Consider the following 21,846-nt stretch of genomic DNA (forward strand, 5'->3'; position numbering starts at 1 on the left):
TCACTATTAAAACAGAGATATTGGTGGCCTCGCTTGAGAATACAAACTAAAAAGTATGTATTGGAATGCGACATATGCCAAAGGATAAAAGTTTCAACAGTGAAACGACCAGCGCAGACACCCCTTCTCATCTCGGATAAACCATTTGCATGCGTTTACCTGGACCACTGTGGTCCCCTACAAAGGGACGGTAACTATAGATATATCATGGTAGCAGTGGATTCCTGTACGAGGTTCATATGGATGTGGCCCCAGCGCTCGGCTGACGCTAGAACGGTTATAAAAGATTTGCGAGTCTTTATCGGCACATACGCAATTACCACGTTCCATTCTGACCAGGGTCCTGCTTTCAGCTCTCGAGCTTATAGGGAGGCCATGCCCAGCATGGGAATTGGGTTGTGGTATTCTTGTCAGTCATACAATAGTGTGATAGAAAGAAAAAACCGGGGCATAAAGCAATCTATAACAACGAAGGTATTAGGTTCAGGCGCTGGGTGGGTCAAACATTTAATAAGTGTCCAGACTAGTCTTAACAACATGCCAAGAAATTCTCTAAAAGGTTTCAGCCCATACGAACTATTGTTCGGAATAACAATGCGCGTTCAGGACCTCGATAGTCAGATGTCAGTGGTACAAAAAGAAACAAAGCAGTTTGAAGTAAAAGACCGTTTGGCTGTTTTACAGGAACTGAATGAAACAAGAAAATCATTAAGCAACATAAAGTTAAAGCAACAGCCAAGTACCACTGACGAGGCACCACCCGCAACAGCCCCAGCAAGGCCTGTCTGGATTCCAAAGATTGGGGATCTAGTCAGAGAAAAGATCGCGGTTAAGAAGGAATTTGGGCCTTCTTACAGAAAAGCAGTACCTGTCTTAGCAGTCACCGGAACAAGATCAGTTGTGCTACCGCCCCTTGCTGGTAAAAAGGAGAACAGAATCGTGTCCATCGATCTGGTAAAACCACAAGCATGTGGCCTATAATCAACAGTAGGCCCAGTGGACTCCCAAGAAACAACAGAATACCCAAACTTGCAACAATCCAAGAGGTTCAAACTGAAAGACTAATCACATTCGATCAGCCTGCAGTGCACAATGAAGGACTATGCAATAATGCCATGGAACTCGTGCCTCTTGAAACACAGATTGAAACAGTTCGTCAAGAAACAACACCAGTCTACAATGATGTGGCATCAGAAAGTGCTACCGAGAGACAGATTGAAAGAACAATCCCATCAATTGACAGAACTGCCTCTGGTTATTTCATCAACTTCGACAACTTCTCTGAAGATCAAAATGAGCCCGAAGTGATGCCAGAAACAAAAAAGTCTTTTAAAGAAAAAGCAACGGAACTCTTTCATCAACTGAAGGAAATCTACCTTGTTTCCCCTTGGCTAGAGTTCTGGTTTGGTCTAGGTGTATTTTTCCTCCTGCTTTGGCTCATCATGGTACTGTGTTTGGGAAAAGTCATTGAAGGAAAATATATTACAATGGACACAGCAAGTCAGAACATCAACCTAGTCCTGAAACCACACAGATCATCCCACGTGAAGAAAAGAGAACTGTCAACAGTAAATGTCACAGCAATTCCAATACCTGGTGGGGTAGTATGGGAGAAAACAGACTATGAGATCTATGGTCCGGTCGAAATCCTGAAGTATCCTCATCAACTAAAGGTTTCCTTAAGTGACTTTGTTACACCAAGTACATTCTCTGATAATTGGGACTTTAACAGTATTAATGACATGATGTCTGATTTAGTAATGTCAGCTAGATTCACAGATCATGATTATTTACAAGGTTCATCTAGTTATGAGCAGTTATTCTGTTACACCCACTATGGGGATCATTACTTGCATAAATCTGCACAGCCTAGAAATGTTTTTATGTATAACCAATGGGAACATTGTTCTACACCACCTAAAAGCAGTTCTAAAGCATTTTTTGAGAAATTCAAATATTTTTCAGGGTTTAACACCAGTGATGCAGAAACGTTTTATTATAAACTGTTAGATAAAACAGGAATGAAAACAATGCTGACAAATTCAAAATTGATATATTCAGAAGCATTTTATGACAAAATGATGACATTTGGTTTTGATTATTGGAAAACTAATATTGAAACGAAATCAATTTGGGGTACAAAAGATTGGCAGGTGCAAGGCATAGAAGCACTTTTTAGAACCTGCATGATACCAGAACAAATGTTATTTTTAAATGACACTGTACACCAAACATCTTGTCTTGGCCTAGCCAAAAACAAAGAAATGAAAACACGTCTATACCAAAGCCAATAGCTGAGAATGCAACTGCAGATAATGAGTTAGACGTGTCACACATTTTACATTTCAACAGAACACATCCTGATTGGAAAAAGTGGTTAATCTGGCCTACAGACACAAATAGCTGTCAAGATCGATTCCTGAATAAAACACAGGGTTTAAAAATGACCAGATTAGACTCAAGATATTCCCAGAGACAACATCCAGGAATTATAACCACATACAGTGTAGGCAAACTCTGCCTAGAATGGCTAACTACATCCACACTGGCTGAAATTAAGCAACACTTGTCTTTATTAAAAGATGGTGCTGATTTGCGCGATTTCATTCTTGGACCACGCAAACAGCGTCAAAAGCGTTTCATAGCGACCAGCATCTATGCTGCTTACAACGAGGCTTGGAAAGTAAAGCAAATTGAAACTGCTGAAAAGATACGAGAAATTGATCGTATTAATTTGGAAAAATCACTTTCTGTAGTAGACAATGGGTTAATGACTCTGTCTTCCAGAATATATTCTTTGGACAATATTGTATCCTCTGCCTTTGATGTGATAGACAGAGATTTGCTAATGTTACAACATGGCCAGTCTCAATTACGCTCTATTATAGAACTAGGCTGGACGCTGCAAAATCTTCGTTCAGGCTATGTGCCTTGGCGTTTAATCAACACAACGTCATTATTTTCCATTTTTAACCTTACTGATAAACAGATCAGTTTGGCACAGAAAGGAGCAGACTATACAATCTTGAGCATCGAGAAACTCGAGAGATTATCATTGACAATGTCAGAGAGCCCTGTCATTGAATGGATAATACACGGAATTATCACAATTCCGATAACAACTTTCCGATTTCATAAGTGCCTTGAATACATACCTGCTGGCCAATATGAACAATTGGGTAAGGGATATGTTAAATCCGAATGAAAATTACCATACACTCATTCTTGCTATAGTGACAGCGACAAAAATGTATTTCTTAGTGGTGAGAACTGTAAACACTCACTAAGCGGTATACTTTTGTGTCAGGGTATTAATTTACACGGAGCATGTGATGGAAATTCAAACAACCTTTCATGCCACCAGCTAGTCACACCTGCAACTCAGATAGAGCCCTTCTTTATGCAACTCGCAAACGGGAGTTACATTCTTAGAACGGATCACAGGTGCTGTGGCCTCGCGCCCGGAAAAAGTTATCTAATACAAGTAACGTCCATGGTCAAATGTTGTATGCAAGCATTGTTCCCGAGCGGGCCTCCAGACACAGTGACTCCCCTCTGGCCTCGTCTGAATCTCTATTCTATACGAATTGATACATTAAGCAAAATGAAATCTGTGCTTTTACAGACAACAGTGCCTATAACGTCATCTAAAGAGACGTATGATCTTCTAGTCGCAAGGACGGCTACTGAGGTCCATGACCTTTTATCAACAAATTGCCCCGTGCATTTCGTACAAATGCTCGAGCAACTCTTTAACATGTCTAGTGCCACGAGCATCCCAGGCATATTTAAGACAGTCTTTACGGGACTGCTAACACCCTTCCAGGCAATTTTGGGAATCTTTCCTAATTTTGTGCACTCCATCTTTGGTGGTATTCCACTATTTTTTGGACTCATCGCAGGGATTCTATTTTTGACCATCCTGCTACGTTATGGCAAGCCTCGGCTCAGACATAGCTCCCATGGGAATGGAAGAAACAATCCTAGCAATGCGCTACAGGGACAGGATAACTAACGTCCTCGGATTGGCCAGGCTGAGAGATCTAAACATGACCTGGTTCCTTTCATTCAGACCAATATGGCAAAATTGCATTTTACCTGTGCTACGGTGTATGCTTTGCGGCGAGGAATGCGTGTTGGACATCTGTCTTTCACTTCCATCAGCAGTACCAATGGACGTCGATACTTTGCTAAGTCCAATAACGGCTCACGCATTGTGTTGTCCCCAGCGGCTACCAATCCTGATGACGGCATTCGTGGAGACTCCTGTACTACAGCCAAGTGGTAACAGTGGAGCGAGTGACAAAAGCAACATCATCCAGGTACAACGTTCTGTGAGCATTGCTGATCCTGCCTTCGATGACAGCAATCATTCTCACACCTGCCAAGTTTCAGCGCTATCTAATTTGGTTGAACTATCACCTGATTTTGTAGACCAATTCTTTGCGAGCCTGTCTGATACGATGTTCTCACCCACAGAGAAACAATAACTTTTGAGAAGCTTTCCGACACACGGCGTTCCCATGAACTCTGAATTCGGCCTTCAGTTTTGATCAACATAAAACTGCCAGGAGCTTTGGTAAAACTGATTTTTCTTTGAATTGGACAATTTTTCAAATATTGACCCTTTTCTTTTTGGCACGAACAATTCTTTGCTTAACGTAAAAACTATTCTTAGAGAACAGAAGCTTCACACTTCTATTTCTAAACACATCTAGAGACATAACAACATAACACCAGCCTCTAGCACACATATTATTACAATGCATTTTTATGTGATGATTTATCTCGCATTTCTTCTGTCAGAGATACTTCATGTGTAATTCTTTATGCATAATCGTTCATTGATTTCATATGCAATAATTTTTTTGAATGATTACTATGCTTTTAAAAAAAACGTACAGTACCTAAATTCCATGTATTACAAGTACGCCTATTTCGAATGCATTTATGTATTTTGGGGTGGGCTATGTTACACAATGTTACACATGCATCTAATTGCTTAGTTTTAGTAATTTTGATGGACATGAATTCGTGGAGTGGGTGTCATGTGCTTATCTAGGTTCCTGATCGATACTGTGACCTTATGCCCCTATTCGGCTATAAAGCCCTTTGTTCCCTATATTGGCATAACCGTTCAAGTACGATTTTCTGTAAAGTCATCTCTGGCCTCACACGAGCAGAGCCACAGAGCCACATTCCAGCATGACTCTCTGCTACTTCCTTTGCGACCAATTAGTGCAATGACAGAGCAGCAGTCACTATCTGATATTCCTAGATAACACTCCGAGTTCTTCAACAAGATAAAAACTTAGCAAACCTGGAAATCCCCGCTTGCTATGTTTTGATTAGTAATAGAACTCTAATGAGCAACTGATAGCTGCCACTTCCTAGTGACATCTTTAATTGACGTCTTATGTCCAGCAAACTTGCGTCAAACCCGGCACCTGTCAGGTATAAATATTACCAACGTTGCCTTAAGCAATGAGCGAACATGTTGCTGATGCCAGCTGCCTGCATGACCCCGTGTTGGTAACAACTAGCACTCTGTCGCTGCAGCCTGCTATCCTGTGGTGGTGAAGCTACTGATTACCATTATCGCCGCTACAGCGCGACCTATGGTGCAGTACGCTTGAGGAGCCGTGCAGCCGTCCTCTGCGAAGACATCCAGCCCAGCTGCCCGCGGACGCTGTCACCCCTCCTTCCTCCAGACGCGCTGAGAGAAGCCGCTGCCTTTCTCGTGCAGAGAAATCCAGTCCCGGCGCTTCCAGTTTACCCTCGCAGGTGACTGGGATATCGAGAGAGACCCCTGCAGGAGATACCAATCCTCCATCATTCTATTCAGAGGTATGGTGTTGACTAAACCCTTAGAAGAGAATTCTTGAAACAAACCTTGGCAAAACCAACTTAACTTAAGCTACTTACTTACTCCCCTTCTCACGTGTTAGGCTTAGGTCAGGCACACTGGGGTAGGCTTAGTTAGAAGCACCAGTTGAGTATGTTAGCCTAATGTATATATGACTGTATAAATGTTTTAATACTTTTAAACCATTGTATGGCTAAGAAACCATATCAATGCTTTTACAGTTCTATTTCGCTATTCTTATCTTACTGTACGTACTTTTTATAATAACAGTTATTGCAATTGTGGCAATACATTTCTCTTGTACGAGAAGAAAGACTGTTCAATAAATGTTAACCTTTATTGATACACGCCCGTCTCTCTATTCTCTACATACTGTGAAAGTAAACTGCACTAGACTGACTGAGTGAAATCTGTGTCTATTGTTTCACACGACCCTGGAGATCGACTCTTGATCTGAGGAGCAAAGTTGTCATGTTGCACGGTTGTTGGAAAGCTGAATCCCTTCTTGTCTGTGCCAAGGAAGCTGATCACTTCCTATGCAGAGAAGAAAGTTTCCAGTGACCTCTGAGCTAGTTGGTAACACAACCCAATTAAGTTTAGCATAGTCAGTGGAGGCCTGGAATATAAGCAGTTCCACGTCGATACTACTGTTTATGTTATTCCAATGCGCAGGGCCTAGTGGGAAACTAGGAACTACACTACAAATGACGGTTGCTTCAATATGTGCAGTAGTCTGATGTAAGTACTCGTGAAGAGTGACATGTGGAAGAAAAAGTGACCCTAAAATAGTATGTGTGAGGACGTCACATGTTTGATATATACACATTAGATTACATAGTTATCTCACATTCCAAGATAAAGGTGTACCTGAGATAATAAAAGAAATAATGGATTCGATAAAAAGAGGACATGTCAAAAAGTTCCCAATTTTAGTTCAGAGGGCATACTGAACATAAGGCTGAGCATAGGAGGCAGTGGAATACGAGTTGCAAATTGGCAGGAGGCAATCAGTGTTTGTGCGGCATTTTCTGTGCCTACTGATCTTTGTCTTCATGCTTAAGAAGTACTGTTTCAATGTTGAAGACTTTAAATTTAGGTTTGTGGATCTTCCACAGGGTTCAGCTTGCTAGGGTTCTGCATTTACCAGATGCACGTGGTTTATTGGACATTCAGGGGTGTAAGGGCGAATTGCATTAGCACAAAATAAGATAGTTTTAACACGTTTGAGTTCCAGGCGAAGTCACTGAAGAAATAAACATACAGGTAAAGACACTCAAACATTGTCATATTTGAGATAATGTAGGCTGCTCCATGTAGTCTCTTTAAGAAGAAGCAAGGTGTCATTGACGGAGGCCATTGTTCCTATAATCAATCTGACATCTCACCAGTACTTTCATATAAAACAAGGTATTTTTAGGAAGTAAAGATCTGAGATTATGCAGTGGTTTATGGGGAACATTGTGTTTCTGTCCAATTCTTTGATATAAATGTTGCAATGTAAAATGTTGTCAATTTGGGATCAAAAGAGTTTTACAACAATGATATTTTTTGGTCAAATGCTCGTGTCTTGGAGGTGGTTCAGTCTTGGCTCATGTCTTGGAGGTGGTTGGACAGCCTTGGGTGAGAAGAGAAAATTGATTTGAGCTTCATGCTGGTCATCAAGTGTGTTTTCCTTTTTCGGGATGAGGTAATTGTATTAAAGGTGTTGGTGCAGTACATTTCGATATATTACTTAGCATTGCAAACAAACTGGTAAATACAAAGTCACTGTTGTGTCAGCTGGTCATTGAGTGGTTTCACATTCAGACTGAAAAAAGGGGTTTAGGGAGGAACCATGAGCCACTCCAAAGGGTACAGTGTGATGCACGGAGAGAGAGTTTCCAACTTTGATCCACTGATGTCACTTTGACAGTGTGCACTGGCCCAGTCTCTCTCGCCTCTTCGCCCGAAATGCCACTAAGGGCCCCCCACCCCTAGGCGTGGGGGGGCCTCTCAGAACAAAAGATTCAGTTTTGCTACACATACACTACATTACCTGACCAGCCAATCACCCACCTTTTTACACCAGCTCCAGGAAGGATGGAATTCTGCTAAACACAGGGCACAGAACAAGCAACTGAACCTGCTATCCAAAATTATCTAGGACACTCAAATGCTTTAGCTCTTTCAGCTGCTGAAACATCAGACCCCAAACACCTCCCTACACTCAGTCAGACTTCACCTCCTATCTGTACACTGATTGTGCACCCTTCATGGTATTCTGAATTAATGATGTAGTGTAAATGGTTGATATTGTGGTCTCCCTGTAGTGCACCAATGCAGTGAGGTGTAGCCTCCAATGGAATTCGTAATATTATTATTGTTTAGAGTAAAGTAACATCGATGTATTCCAGTCATAATAGAATACATTGACATCAAATAGTATCTTACTTTTAATTGAAGTCGCACTCGATCTAAAAAGAATCTCCAGCAGTTGTCTTTGTTATCACTCAAACCAAGGCTTCGTATCTCACTTCTAACGCTAGAAATGATATTGTCAACTTCCTCATCACTGAAAAGGTCTGGAATTTCTCCTGGGGAAAGAAAAAAAGAAAAGAAGGACGAAGAATAAGAGTTAGAAGTTGTAAACTATGATACAGATCACTTCGCCCACAGGGAAAAACAAACAATCTGAAAGCAGAAAATTGGATCAAGTCATACAATCATAACATATTTAAAACAATCCTAGCAATAACCTTAACCTCTACAGTTTAAAGCATGAGTCAATCGAGAAGTCTTAGAGGTTGGATATATTTTTGCCTTAGCTAGATATATTACTGTTTGAAGTGGTGGTTGTGTGGGAATACATTTGCCTTTTCAGTATGGTAAAGGTGTTACTAACCTTGTGTTCACAATAAGTGGTGAGAGAGCCATTCTTGTGCAAAGGAGAAGTTAAAAGGTAAAAAGGACTTACTTTTGCACAGCTTGCCAGCTAGGGAATCATGTTATGTTATGTTATTAGATTTTTTAAGCGCAACAGCTGCCCCAGCAAAGGGGCGTCCCGGCGCTGCCAGATCAAGAAACAAAGGCGGAGGCCGTCCAGAGAAACATCAAGGGGGCAGACTATGGTGATGGAAACAGAAAAGTTTTAATGGCCTTCCGGAAGTCTAGCATATTCTCAATACCACGGATGTAGGTCGGCAGAGAGTTCCATAGTTTAGCTGCCAGCACCCGAAAAGAGCAACCACCCATGCGGCAAAGTTTGAAGCGCGGCACCTTCGCCAAATGTTGCCCCAGCGAGCGCAGACTAATCATGTAGCTGGAACCTTGAAAACAATTCTACGGAGTGCAAGTTATATGAGTAGGCAAGCCTCAGTGGCGCCGGAACACCCCTTTGCTGGGGCAGCTGTAGTGCTTTACAAGTTGTGGTAACATAACATAACTTTAAAAACATGGTAGGGTATGCCGGTGCCAAACCCACCATACTTATGGCTCCCCGGTGCAGCACTTCCCCCCCCATATTGGCGTCCTCGAGCAGGAACAATATTGTCTTCCTTCCTGCTCAGGGGAACATCAGCAACCAATCCAGGAGCTGCTCTCAGCATGAGAGCAGCTCCAGGATTTTTTTGTATTTTTTTTGTTACAGAGTTTTATATAACACAAACTTGACCCGAATCGAATTGGGTATCAGAGCGCTTCATTTTTTTTTGGTTAGGCACGGGGGGATTAAGTGATATGCCCAGAATCACAGGATGTTCAGAGTCATTGCCGAGACTCAAACCCAGTTCCCCAGATTAGAGGTCGACCACCCTAGCCATTAGGCCAACTCATCTGGTAGAAGCAGGCTAACCCAGCACTCATTTCGAGGTTGGTGGCCTGTGCCAGCAATCCCCCAGCTGTTTCACAGCCACATGATTGCTGGGTGCACTCTGCGCATGTCGGGCTGGCTGTAGCAAACTAACCGGCCAGCCCGACGTGCACTGCAGGGGCAGCTGTAATCCTTGAATAGCAGGATTCAGCCCACCCCCTGCACTCACATCAAGCTTGTAAGTATAATGGTATTGATGTGCCATTTTAATTATTTGTGTGTGCTTGCTGCCGCAGGCAGGCAACGCTCCTCCACTCTCAAGGAGGAGCTGCCCTTGGTAAGCATGTGATTTCTGAGGGGCACCACTGTCTTTATGTTTTTTTAACTTTTTCAGGGGTCCCACAACAGACAGTGGGGATTGAGCTCAAGTTGCAACAATAATAGTCTTTTACCACTGGTGTCCCGGGGCTTTATTTTGAACCCAAAGCTGAGCACCCAGTACAGCCCTTTGGCTCTTACCGCTCAGGATAGAGAAATCGTGCAGCCAAAGGTCGACTAAGGGAGGTGGTGTAGGTTCGAAACTCAAAACTCAAAAGTTACAATAGTGGTCAACAGATCAATGTCCAGTTGGTGCTTTGCATATAAGAAAAAATACTTTTTATTCAACATACATTGCTGTTCCGCAATGGTAAGGGACAGTGGTGAAATATAGTTACTGAAAGAGTGGGCCTCTGTTCTACGTAGGTAGCTGGTTCCAATGTTCATAATGCACTTATGTTCCTGAACGCCTCTAACCAATGTAAATGCTGGTTAGGTTCCCAGTAGCACATAAAATGAATTCCAAAAGTCTCCAGTCCTAAAAGTAATGAAAGATACTTGCACAGTACCTTCCTTGTTCCTTTGTAGCATGTCATCCTGCTACCACCACATGAGAGCTGGGGCTGTATTGCTGTAGGTGGTGTGTGTCCTTTGTGGACCAAACAGAACAGATTTGCTGACTAAGACCCAGCTCGCAATACACTTCTAAGGTCTCTTCCCAGCTATGGTTTACCAGTACTGCTCACGGAGGTCCTCACTGGTGGTCCTACATGATCCCAAAAACAAATCCACCAACCAAACAAAATGAAAAGTCACCCTGGGTTTCAGTTGTGATCCAACTGGAGGGAGGTGATTCTGCAGAGTGAGGTATGCTTCTCAATGTTGCCCCAATCTTTTCTAGTTGCTTTGGATTCTGTTGATCTGCCGAGATGCAGTTGTGATTCTTCAATAACCACAATCACAGGCACTTCATCTAGTTATGGGGAACTGCAGAGATACCATTTCAATCTCCCAGTGAATCATGCCATCACAGATGCTCAGCTACTGGGCATGATGCAGGGCCACCCAGCTCGCAATACACTTCTAAGGTCTCTTCCCAGCTATGGTTTACCAGTACTGCTCACGGAGGTCCTCACTGGTGGTCCTACATGATCCCAAAAACAAATCCACCAACCAAACAAAATGAAAAGTCACCCTGGGTTTCAGTTGTGATCCAACTGGAGGGAGGTGATTCTGCAGAGTGAGGTATGCTTCTCAATGTTGCCCCAATCTTTTCTAGTTGCTTTGGATTCTGTTGATCTGCCGAGATGCAGTTGTGATTCTTCAATAACCACAATCACAGGCACTTCATCTAGTTATGGGGAACTGCAGAGATACCATTTCAATCTCCCAGTGAATCATGCCATCACAGATGCTCAGCTACTGGGCATGATGCAGGGCCACCGTGCCTCAAAAGATCCCTATAAGGCCTGACAGTGTAGACCCTTCCCAGGATTGCAGCAGGCTCACATCTGCTTCTCAAGTCAATTTTGCAGTCCTCTTCTTCGAAGTAGCCTTGCTTCCATGGAAGGAAACATCTAACAACCCTCTGCAACAGTTAGTCAGCTCCTTCCCTGATGGGATACCCAAGGCAACTACTACTGCCAGGTTGCAGATTATCCCGTTTTTTTCCACACACCTGGAGATGTGAACTTGGCAGTCAGCAACAGATGTATATACAAGTGTTTCTCTTTCACCACTGCTGTGGGTCTCTGGAGTATGATATCTAAATTGTTCCACACTATCTTGTTGTTTCTGCTCCGTACTTGTACCAAGTTTCCAAACAGAGTGTTGGTGTTCCACACGTCCAGCTCTGGGACCCGTTTCATGGGATCACTGACATAATATCGAGGGACAGAATATCGACCATCAAGAATATCGTTGATAAATATCGACAGTCAAAATATCGAGTTTCTATCTACAAACAGGTAAGTACAAAAATATTGAGTTAAAAATATCGTTTACTAAAATATAGTTTTTAAAAATATCGACTTTACTAAAAACAATGTTAAATTAAATTATTATTAAAAATTAATTACTAAAATATACTTAAAATACTTAAATTAACTTATAATAATTAAATAATTAATGAAAGTTAAAAAAAGAAAATTTTAATTCATATTTGTTAAAACATATATATATATATATATAGTAACAAAATATAATTAAATAATAGCCAATATTATTAACATACAATAACAAAAGTGTAAAAATTACTATTCCCACACCAGTGGGTGCAACAATAGGGAAAACGTTGGATAGCGTAGAGGTAAAATTTACTATTCCCACTCCAGTGGGTGCAACAATAGGGAAAACGTTGGATAGCGTAGAGGTAAAATTTACTATTCCCACTCCAGTGGGTGGAACAGCAGGGAAAGCGTTGGATAGCGCAGGGGTAAAAATTACTATTCCCACTTCAGTGGGTGCAACAGTAGGGAAAGCGTTGGATAGCGTAGGGGTTTAAATGACTATTACCACTCCAAAGAGTGCAACAGTAGGGAAAACGTTGGATAACGTAGGGGTTAAAATTACTATGCCCACTCCAAAGAGTGCAACAGTAGGGAAAGCTTTGGATAGCGTAAGGGTTAAAATTACTATTCCCACTCCAGAGAATACAACATTAGGGAAAGTAAATACTGCATATATTATTTAACAATTTTAAAATGAATATCTAATAATAATTAATTAAAAATAATTACTTTTTTAATATAATATAATAATTAATATTTTACAATTACTAATTAACAATAATTATTTCAATTGATCACCTATTAATACAAATTAATTAAAAATTAACAATTAATTATTTCATATTTAAAAATTATTTAACAATTATTTCCAATTAAATAAATTTAAATAATGTATTTATTTAATTATTAATACATTACTTCCCACCCTATTCCCCTATAAACCCACAACCCGCTACAGAAAAGAAATTATTAAAATTAACATAATTACCAATTATTCAATTAAATAAAATTAATTACCAATTAAAATGTAATTAATTAAAAATATAAATTAATTACCAAATAATTAAAAATTACTATCAATAAATAAATTTACATATTTAATTAATTATAATTAAATTACTTCCCACCCTATTCCCCTATAAACCCACAACCCGCTACAGAATTAAATGACACAATAATTATAAAAACAAAATTCATTAATTAAAATTAATTATAACATAAATACATACTTTTCACACATATTATAACATAAAAATACACTATAAAAAAATAGATATTATTAAAAAATCGATATTCTTTACTATCTATATTATATACTTCGATATTTTAACTTTCTATATTTTTAACAGTCGATAATAAATCACTTACCTTAAAAACAATATTTTGGTTATCTATATTCTGTCCTGTCGATATTTTGTCCAGTCTATATTTACAATTCAATATTTTGTCCAAACGATATTTTGGAGTCAATATTATGTCTATGCACCGTTGTGAATCTATCTCTTGACAGTAGAGATCCAAAGCAAAGGCACAAAGGAGGAAAGGGGTTCACACTTCGCTACCACAGTCTGTTAGGGATAATACATCAGAATAATAATACATACAGAATAGTGGAGCAGGAATAGGGTACCCTCTGTCTTCTGGTATTCACACATTGGAGTCCGATCAACTACATTGAACCTTGGTAATGCTTTGGAGGAGCCCTGCAAATCACTGTCAAGAACTCTCTCCAACCTCCACTGTTAGACCTGTTAGCTCAAGGGCCGTCCTCCCCCAAACCTTTTTCCTTCATCTTCCATTTTTTGTCTGACCTCGTTTGCACTGGTCTTAGGACTCTGTGCACTTTATCACTGCTAACCAGTGCAAAAGTGCTTGTGCTCTCTCCTTAAAACATGGTAGAATTGGCTGTAACCCAATTGACAATTGATTTATAAGTCCCTAGTAAAGTGGTGCTACTTGAACCCAGAGCATGTAAATTAAATTCTACTTGTCGGCCTTCAGGACCAATTGTGCCACCCATTTAAATAGCCATTGAGGCATGTCTCAGCCTGCCATTGCAGCCTGCGTTTGCAGTTTAAATAGCCATTTATATCTGGCAATATGAAGCTTTTGCCGGTCCTAAACCTTCCTTTTCAATACATATAAGTCACCCCAGCGAAAGCGTTGGACAGCCTAGAGGGCAGGCTATAATATATTTAAAAGCATTTGCAATGCAATAGGTCTCCCATTACTGAAAGTTTGTGCAATTGGCATTGCATTATTATTTCCAATGCCAATAGGCAAACCTTTCAGTAATACAAGACCTCTTGCATTGCAAAGGCTTTTATTAAAAGCCATTTACCAGAAACCAGATGGTGGGGTGTGACTTGGTAGGTAGGGAAGGGTAAACACAGGGAAGTGGAGTTAATGGATAGGTGGTGCAGAGAAAAAGTGTGATAAATGAAAATAAGACCAAATAGTACCAGTAGTATAAACCTTAAGAGTTCAAATACTTAAACTTTGTATCATGGCGGTTAAGTTATATTGGGAAAAAATATTTTTTTTAGTGAATTTGCTACCAGTGTATGTATTAAAATTATTTTTAAAAAAACCCTGAAGTGTGTTGTTTAAAAAAATATTCAACTTTGCCGAATTGGGTATGCAATCTATGAGATGCTGTCAATTGTTTTGGTTTGGTTAAATGTGTGTTTTAAGGTTTACATTTGTGAAACTGAAAGTTCACTTAAGAATATAAAACTCAGGGGTGATGGGTGTGGAACATAAACCCAAAAGTGTGACGATGTTATCTGGCAACGTTCGTTGTACTTTGAATAATAGCACGACCAGCTAAAGAAATCTCAGCTCAATATAAGAGCAAATTGCATAAGTCATGGACGGTCTCAACAAAAATGTCCTAAACTGAGTGCATGCACATAACCGTACGAGGCTGCCTTCCATAGGTTAATGTCAGCATCCAAGGTCCTACACCCTTCTAGTAATCATCTAATGGTTCACCTATGATCACTACATAAAAAATCCAAAATCAAATTAAACCGTATGCACAATCACAGGGAGTCTCCAACCTTTTCCGTAATAAGAGCTACTTATGTTCAATGAAACTCATTGAGAGCTACGAATATTATTAGTATTGTAAGAGTGTCCACAACAGATAATATTACAATAGTGGCCATCATATGCAAGATTACTACCAACGATCACCTTAGTTTATCATATATATAGAACACAATGTCCCAATAGGTACCAGTAAATAAGGCAATTTAAAGTATGCATGCACCAAGCATTACAGACGAAGGACAACAAGGAGGCTCAATCCATTAGTGTAAGGCTTGTTATTCACCGTTTTTTCATATGGGAATACAGTTGTAAAGCAGCACTGTACATGAAAGCATTCATGCGACAACCCAAATGGCACTTGGTGACAAGGTGATAATTAAGTGAAAGTGACGACGCAGGTGAATGGGGTGAACAGCATGGACGGCGCAGAGTGACAAAAATATATACAGTGTAGGCTCAAGAATAAGTTCAAAATATTTCAAATTGCACGTAGGACACAGTTATGAGCCAAAAGTAGTGCGCCAGAGAATTGTGCTGCAGTGTCGACTGCGTTTCGATCCAACAAGGTGCAATCGCTCAGGCAGTACCCAATCAATTTTTTTTACCCACCATGCCACCTCAGTTTGGATCCAACCTTAACCCTACTCCAATCAACACAGTCCAGCCCTAACTTCAAAAAAAAGTTGTCATTCACTTGCCCTAGGCATTTAATGCCTGTAGCCTGTCTTTTGTCTCGTGACTTGGTGTATATAACATTTGCGATTTGTGTATTCCTCCTAGACAGATACACACAATATGGAGCTGATGTGTGCCTGGCCCAGGATAGGAGGGAAGAGCTGGGCACAACCCAACTTACACATGAATAGCTGTGTCTTGCCTCCAGACAAAGGGCTGCATACCCCCTGTAGTTAGTCTGGAGCTAGAACTGGGAAGGCAGGATGAAGGGGACTTCAAAGGAAAATCTTTAGAAGCTTCTACCCCACTTCAAAGGCACAATTGGGTATAAATACTGGTCCTCAGCCATCACCACTTCAGTACACTTCTGGACCTGTGGATACTCTGCCGGGAAGATGGAGACTGCTGTGCTGCAGGAGTTCTGCCACTCTGCTGGACTGCACTATGCTGGACTACTGCCCTGCTGTGCTGCTGCTTTGCTGACCTGCTGCCTGGATGAGAAGGACTAGATTTACATCAGTTAAACTCAGAACCACAGAGTGAATCAAGAGTTTTTTGGCTGGCCTCCTGATTGAAGTCTCAAGGACATCAGTCTTCCAACAATCTTGCATCTGTTATCTGTGAGTCTAACCTGCCGAGTGGTGCCACTCCAGTCCGGGACCTTTGGAAAGGGGCGTAAGATGCTCTGCCAGCCTCAGTGGATTCATAGGAACTGAAGCATCCCCTCTGCTGCGCGACGCAACCCAGTGTTGAACGGACATATTTCCGCTGATGCATGGATTGGACATGTCACAAAGACCCACATCGCAGCCACAACATACATCTCCTTTGGAACCACGTATCCTCTGCACAGGCCCTCGCATCTCTAAATGACTGACTCTGCATCGCATCTCCTTGAAACCGCTGCATCACCCCAACGGCGTGCCATATCCGAGATGCCTGACTTCTCCTTGAAAGCCCCATCTACAGGATCCTTGATGACAATGCAGGTCCTCGTATTGCAGCCTTGCTGAATCTCAGAACCGGTGCATCACTTCAGCTGCACAAAGCATCTTTGACGTGGTTCGTCGCACTGCTCTGCAAACCAGGACTAAAGGTACTTTATTCAGCAGGCCTGACTGAGTCCCTGTAGTTGGCTATGCTCTATCGATGTCACCCTGAATTGGTGACTTTGTTCTGGTCTGACAAAGCCAGATATCGACAGTTGGATGCTATTTTCCCTCAAATCTTTCAAATGTTATCTCACTGGTTCTTCTAACTGACGTTAAGTTGTTGTCGTTTTCTTTAATTTAATACAAATTTCTATACTTTTTACTTTTCTAACTCTGTTGTGAGCTGTTTTGTGGTGTATTTTTACTTAGTTACTGTTTGAAGTGTTGCACAAATTGTTAACACATTGCTTTTGAGTTAAGCCTGAATGCTCTGCTGTTCCAAGTTACTCGAGCTTTGAGCATATGTTAATTTAGGGTTTGCTTGTGACTTCATCCTGAGAAGTATGTGGTTGCTGTTTGAGAAGGGTTTCACCCCCCTCAAATAACAGCTCAATTTCTTACGTCCACCTTATGCACCACTTTGGTTGAGGAATTCAAAATGGATTGCTAAATTGCCAAAGTCAAATGCGCCACACTTGATCAACACACAGTCTACTGCATAGGTATAACGCCATATTCATGGTTGTCATCTATGTCTCACATGGATGAGTAAAGGACCTGGTTGCATGGGACTGACAGACCAATTTAAAACATCAATGAATCCAGTAGGTCCATATTTCTGGCAGGCATCTGGTAAATATGCCTTTCCTGCTACAATGTTTATTGCTGCCATCAGTGACAGTATTCTATAGTCCGGTGAGCTCATGTCAGTTATGGTCAAAAGAGGAAGGTGTTTTTAGTCCATGTACAAGTGACTCCAAATTCTGGTAAAAAGAAACAGAGTCAGAATGTGATCAAATGATTTCACCATAATGACACTTTGTCATTATAGTGTGCACCTTGAATATCAACCCCAGAATATCGAGAATATCGATGGGACACAATATTGACAATATGTTCTAAAAAAAATATTGATAGGTAAGTCCAGATTTTCTATACCGAACTCCACATAGCTCAGCAGGGCAGGCAGACGGCACAGCCCCCTTATTTCCAGATCCTGGAGAGAGAGGCAGAGAGCGAGTAGCCAACAAGCGAAAAGAGACTTTCTTGGACCTGGACGAGGGGACAGAACCTGCTTCGTCCCCCAGCAGAATCCCGTCTAAGCATGGGCGAATTTTGCGAATTCACGAATTTGCGGATTTGCGAATTCGCAATCCGCAAAGTTCGCGAATTTGTGCGAATTTGCAGATTTTTGTTATTTTGCGTGTTCGCTGGGTTTTTTGTGTGTTCACGGGTTTTTTTGCGTGTTTGCGGGGCTTTTTGCGTCTTCGGGAGCCGCTTGCATAGCGAAGTTACCCATGAAGTCGTTTATGGGAGAGGGAGAGAGAGATAGATAGATAGATAGATAGATAGATAGATAGATAGATAGATAGATAGATAGATAGATAGAAAGAGAGAGAAAGAGAGGGAAAGAGAGAGGGAGAGAGAGAACGAGAGAAAGAAAGAGAGGCCGGATCACTGAAGGGCCAGATTCCTGAGTTGCCCCTACAGAACACACAGCTTTTTATTTTTAGCAAAATGCATATGAAAATTGTGCTGTAAAGGTCTCTTTTAGTTTAACCCCTCCTGACAACTCAAAATGGGTGTTTTTGCCATCCTCTCCCTTCTTCCTGTTTTTTATATCTGTAAGTGCTTCCTGATGAGGTTTAATTCCTTGGACAGGTGCCTCGTTGCCTACTTGTAACTATTCTCTGACCCTGCTTCAAGGGTCAGAGCAGGGTCAGAGAATAGTTGCAAGTAGGCAACGAGGCGCCAGGAAGCAATTAGCAGCAGGTTTACAAGTTGAAGTTAATCTGTTTGTAACCCTTTTGTAAAAGGTTACAAAGAAATTAGATTCAACTTTTGCACCTGCTGCTGTAACCCTTGCTTGGCTGAAAATTCGTCCCCGCTGATTCGCGGATTTTACCGCGATTACGCGAGATTCGCGGATCGCGAAATCGCGGAAAATCCGCAAATTCGCCCGCGAAACGGATTTTACGCCCACCCTTAATCCCGTCCTAGCCCTCGCTCCCGTCTGAAGCAACCAAAACATTCCACTGCCGTGCATTTTTCTGCAGCACGAGTTGCGTGCTTTTGCCCGGGCTGCAGAAGCAAGCCCCATGCATGGCAGACATCAGCCGGAGCAGAGCTTTGCACACTGGCCAGTTCACTTTTGCCCTGGAAAGAGTGTGTCCTGCTGGGCAGTCAGTGGGAGCTGCTGGAAGTTTTTCCATGAAGTGCCTGGGAGTACCTTGTTGGGTCTGGGTTAAAGAGACCTGATCCGGAGCTCGCTTTTTTTTCACTTTCTTGAAGAGTTTTTGAACTTTTGTATTTTTATTTATTCACTTACCGACCGGAGAAGTCACGACCGCTGTTGGCTGCCATGATGAACAGGAGCACCATGGTGTCTAGTACTCAGACCAGGATACGGACTGACCCCTTCTCCAACAACTACACCCTGGTTGGCCAGGAGCTGGGCAGATACTCTTCCTGATAGTTTTTATCTTCTGTGGCTATCCCGACCTTCAGGCTTGGATCCGGTACGTCCATGCCTATGTTGGACACACTTGGTCTATAGTGTCATAGTGTGTGTTGGTTGGACCGGAAAGGCTCAGATACTTCACGCTGCTCCCGCCTCCTCCAGGACTGCAACAGATGCCTCGGAGGGACTGGAGACCAACCGGTCCGGCAGCGACCTCAGGACGTGCTCCATTCGTACCGTGAGTGCCCCTCCAACATGCGACCCAGGACCAGAGACTGAAACAAGCACTGACAACTGCAGGAAGCGAGGTGAGAGCCGAGGAAGAGCTCCGTAGTGCCTGTCTTTAAGATGGCCACTCCCAGCCCCGAATATCTATAGCGCACCTTTTAAACATGCAGCCCGGATCTAAGGAGGCCTGACCTCGGATTCCTCAGACCCTTAACCTTGGCCATTTACTGCTGGCTTTGAATTGTGCACAATTTGCAAGACTCACTCAGGTTTCCCAGATTCCTGACCTTATGATGGCCGCCCCCGGGACTGATCTCGGAAGGATGATCCATGGCTCCTTATTTCGACACTATGCTTACCTCTGACTCTGAGTACCCCAACGCACCGAGGAACCTCTATCTCCCTGCACCAGAGTCTCATGGCCACACGCTGCTGCGCCTCAAAGTCGCATGGGGATTCGGGACAATAATTGTGATTTCCCGGTTTAGCAGATTTCTTGAGGATTTGAATAAGAAGTATGTGGGTAAGAATGAAGGAAGTATGCAGATATGTCAACTGCCTGAGGATTACAATGAGCACATAAATAAATCTTCCCACCATTTTAGCTTAACAAATATAGGAAGAATTCACTCAACCCACATAAGATGGCGCCCCCCTGAAATCGGAACTGAGAAAAACAACACTAGAAACAAAAAGAAGACTGCTCCATATACCAATGCAAAAACACCCTGCAAAACAGGAGGCCTCTTCAAATGGCACAATAATCATTATCAACCCTTCAAATTCAGAAACAGACACCTGGAAACTTTGGGAACAAGCTTGTTAACAAGTGAAGTGAACATTTTTATTGTATTTATTTAATTAAAACCTTTACAATATTGTAACATAAAACACATGATTTAAAAAGAGTACAAAGTCTCAAATGGTTAAAAGGGAAACTTTCTAAGTATCCATGCAATTGGAGTGTTTGTGAGAGGAGAGAGGAGGTTCAGTGGATCAGTTCGTTATACTTCACACATCCGGCTTCAGAACTTTAGTATCGTGTTTCTCAGTAATTTGTATTAGCTGCAGTGACTTTTGACAGAATCTTGTGGCTCTACAAACTGTCTGCAATTGTTGGCTGTTCAGTGCTAGCATGACAGCCGAGTGGCATGATCTAATTTTTAAAAAACGGAATGCGTGAAGGAGAAAGTAACGTCTCAGATTTTTCAGAGAGGGGCAGTTGCATAATATGTGCAACAATGATTCTTCCTTTTGTCCACATAGTCTGCAGTCAGTGGTCGACCATGATTGCTTCCATGCTGGTGTATGTTCTTTTAAGGTGGAAGTGCCCAGCCGTAGATTTAGAAGAGTCTTTTGGGCGGCCGTGGATATATGGTTGACTAAGTAAAGTTGAGGCTCCATTTTCCCATACGTGGCCAACACCGTCCACCCGTGTTTTTTGTTCGCTGTTGCTGCTTGATCTAATAGCCATGATCTTTGCTTTGTGGCTCCGTTGGTCACTTTTTTAAAAGCCGCGAAGGTTTGTTTTGTATTCCATGCCTTTTCCAGATTGAGTTCTGACAGGGCATTCACGCATACTGTGTTCCAGTCATTTTTTGATTTTCTCTGGTGCTTCATATCCATCCAAAACAGACCCATGAGCGTGTCTTCTTGAGCTGCTCTTAGTTTCCAACATGTTTTTAAAATAGCCGCTTGTCTGACTTGGTGCTGATTTGTTAGACCGAATTCCAGGCGGATCTGCGATTGGGATACGAACCTCGGGATATGGAAAATATGTTTGAACAGCTCTGACTGTTGCGTGTTCAAGAAGTTTGCGTCCTTACACCTGTACAATTCCGACCCGTAAGTTAGAGATGGTAGAAACTTGGCAGCTATTACCTTCAACAAGTTCGAGTTAGAGGGGCAATTCAATTTTGTTTTCAGTAGGTTTAGTGCAAAACGTAATTTGTTTGCCTGAGCCTTTCTGTACAATTGGTGGTCTTTCAGAGTCCATCTGGAGTCGACCACTATGCCCAGATATTTGTACGAGGCAGACTGCTCTATAGTGTTGCCTGCAATGTGCCATTTGAAGGGTTTCTTCCCTAATCGCGAGGCGAAGCAGACGATCTTTGTTTTCTTGAAATTGATTTGCAGGCCCTATGCGCTGATGTAATCGTGGAGCTTTGTGATGGAGCGTTGGAGGCCCATCGGGGTCTGGCTGCACAGTACGATGTCGTCATCGTTTTTTTGCACTCCACACCACCCCAGTTCAGACATGGCCATATGCAAATCAGTCTGACCCTGTGCCTCATGGG

General features: G+C 41.9%; 1 protein-coding gene across 1 annotated transcript in view; it reads right to left on the bottom strand.

Moving 5' to 3' along the window:
* DNAH11 (dynein axonemal heavy chain 11) overlaps nt 1-21,846 on the bottom strand; it is a 3,435,931-nt gene that overhangs the window by 1,424,444 nt on the left and 1,989,641 nt on the right. The window contains exon 55 of the mRNA XM_086939827.1: nt 8,297-8,439. Within this exon, the coding sequence (XP_086795953.1) occupies nt 8,297-8,439 (143 nt within the window). The remainder of the gene's footprint in view (nt 1-8,296; nt 8,440-21,846) is intronic.

The sequence above is a fragment of the Lissotriton vulgaris genome, chromosome 10 (genome assembly GCF_964263255.1).
Source record: "Lissotriton vulgaris chromosome 10, aLisVul1.2, whole genome shotgun sequence".
Lineage (NCBI taxonomy): Eukaryota > Metazoa > Chordata > Amphibia > Caudata > Salamandridae > Lissotriton > Lissotriton vulgaris.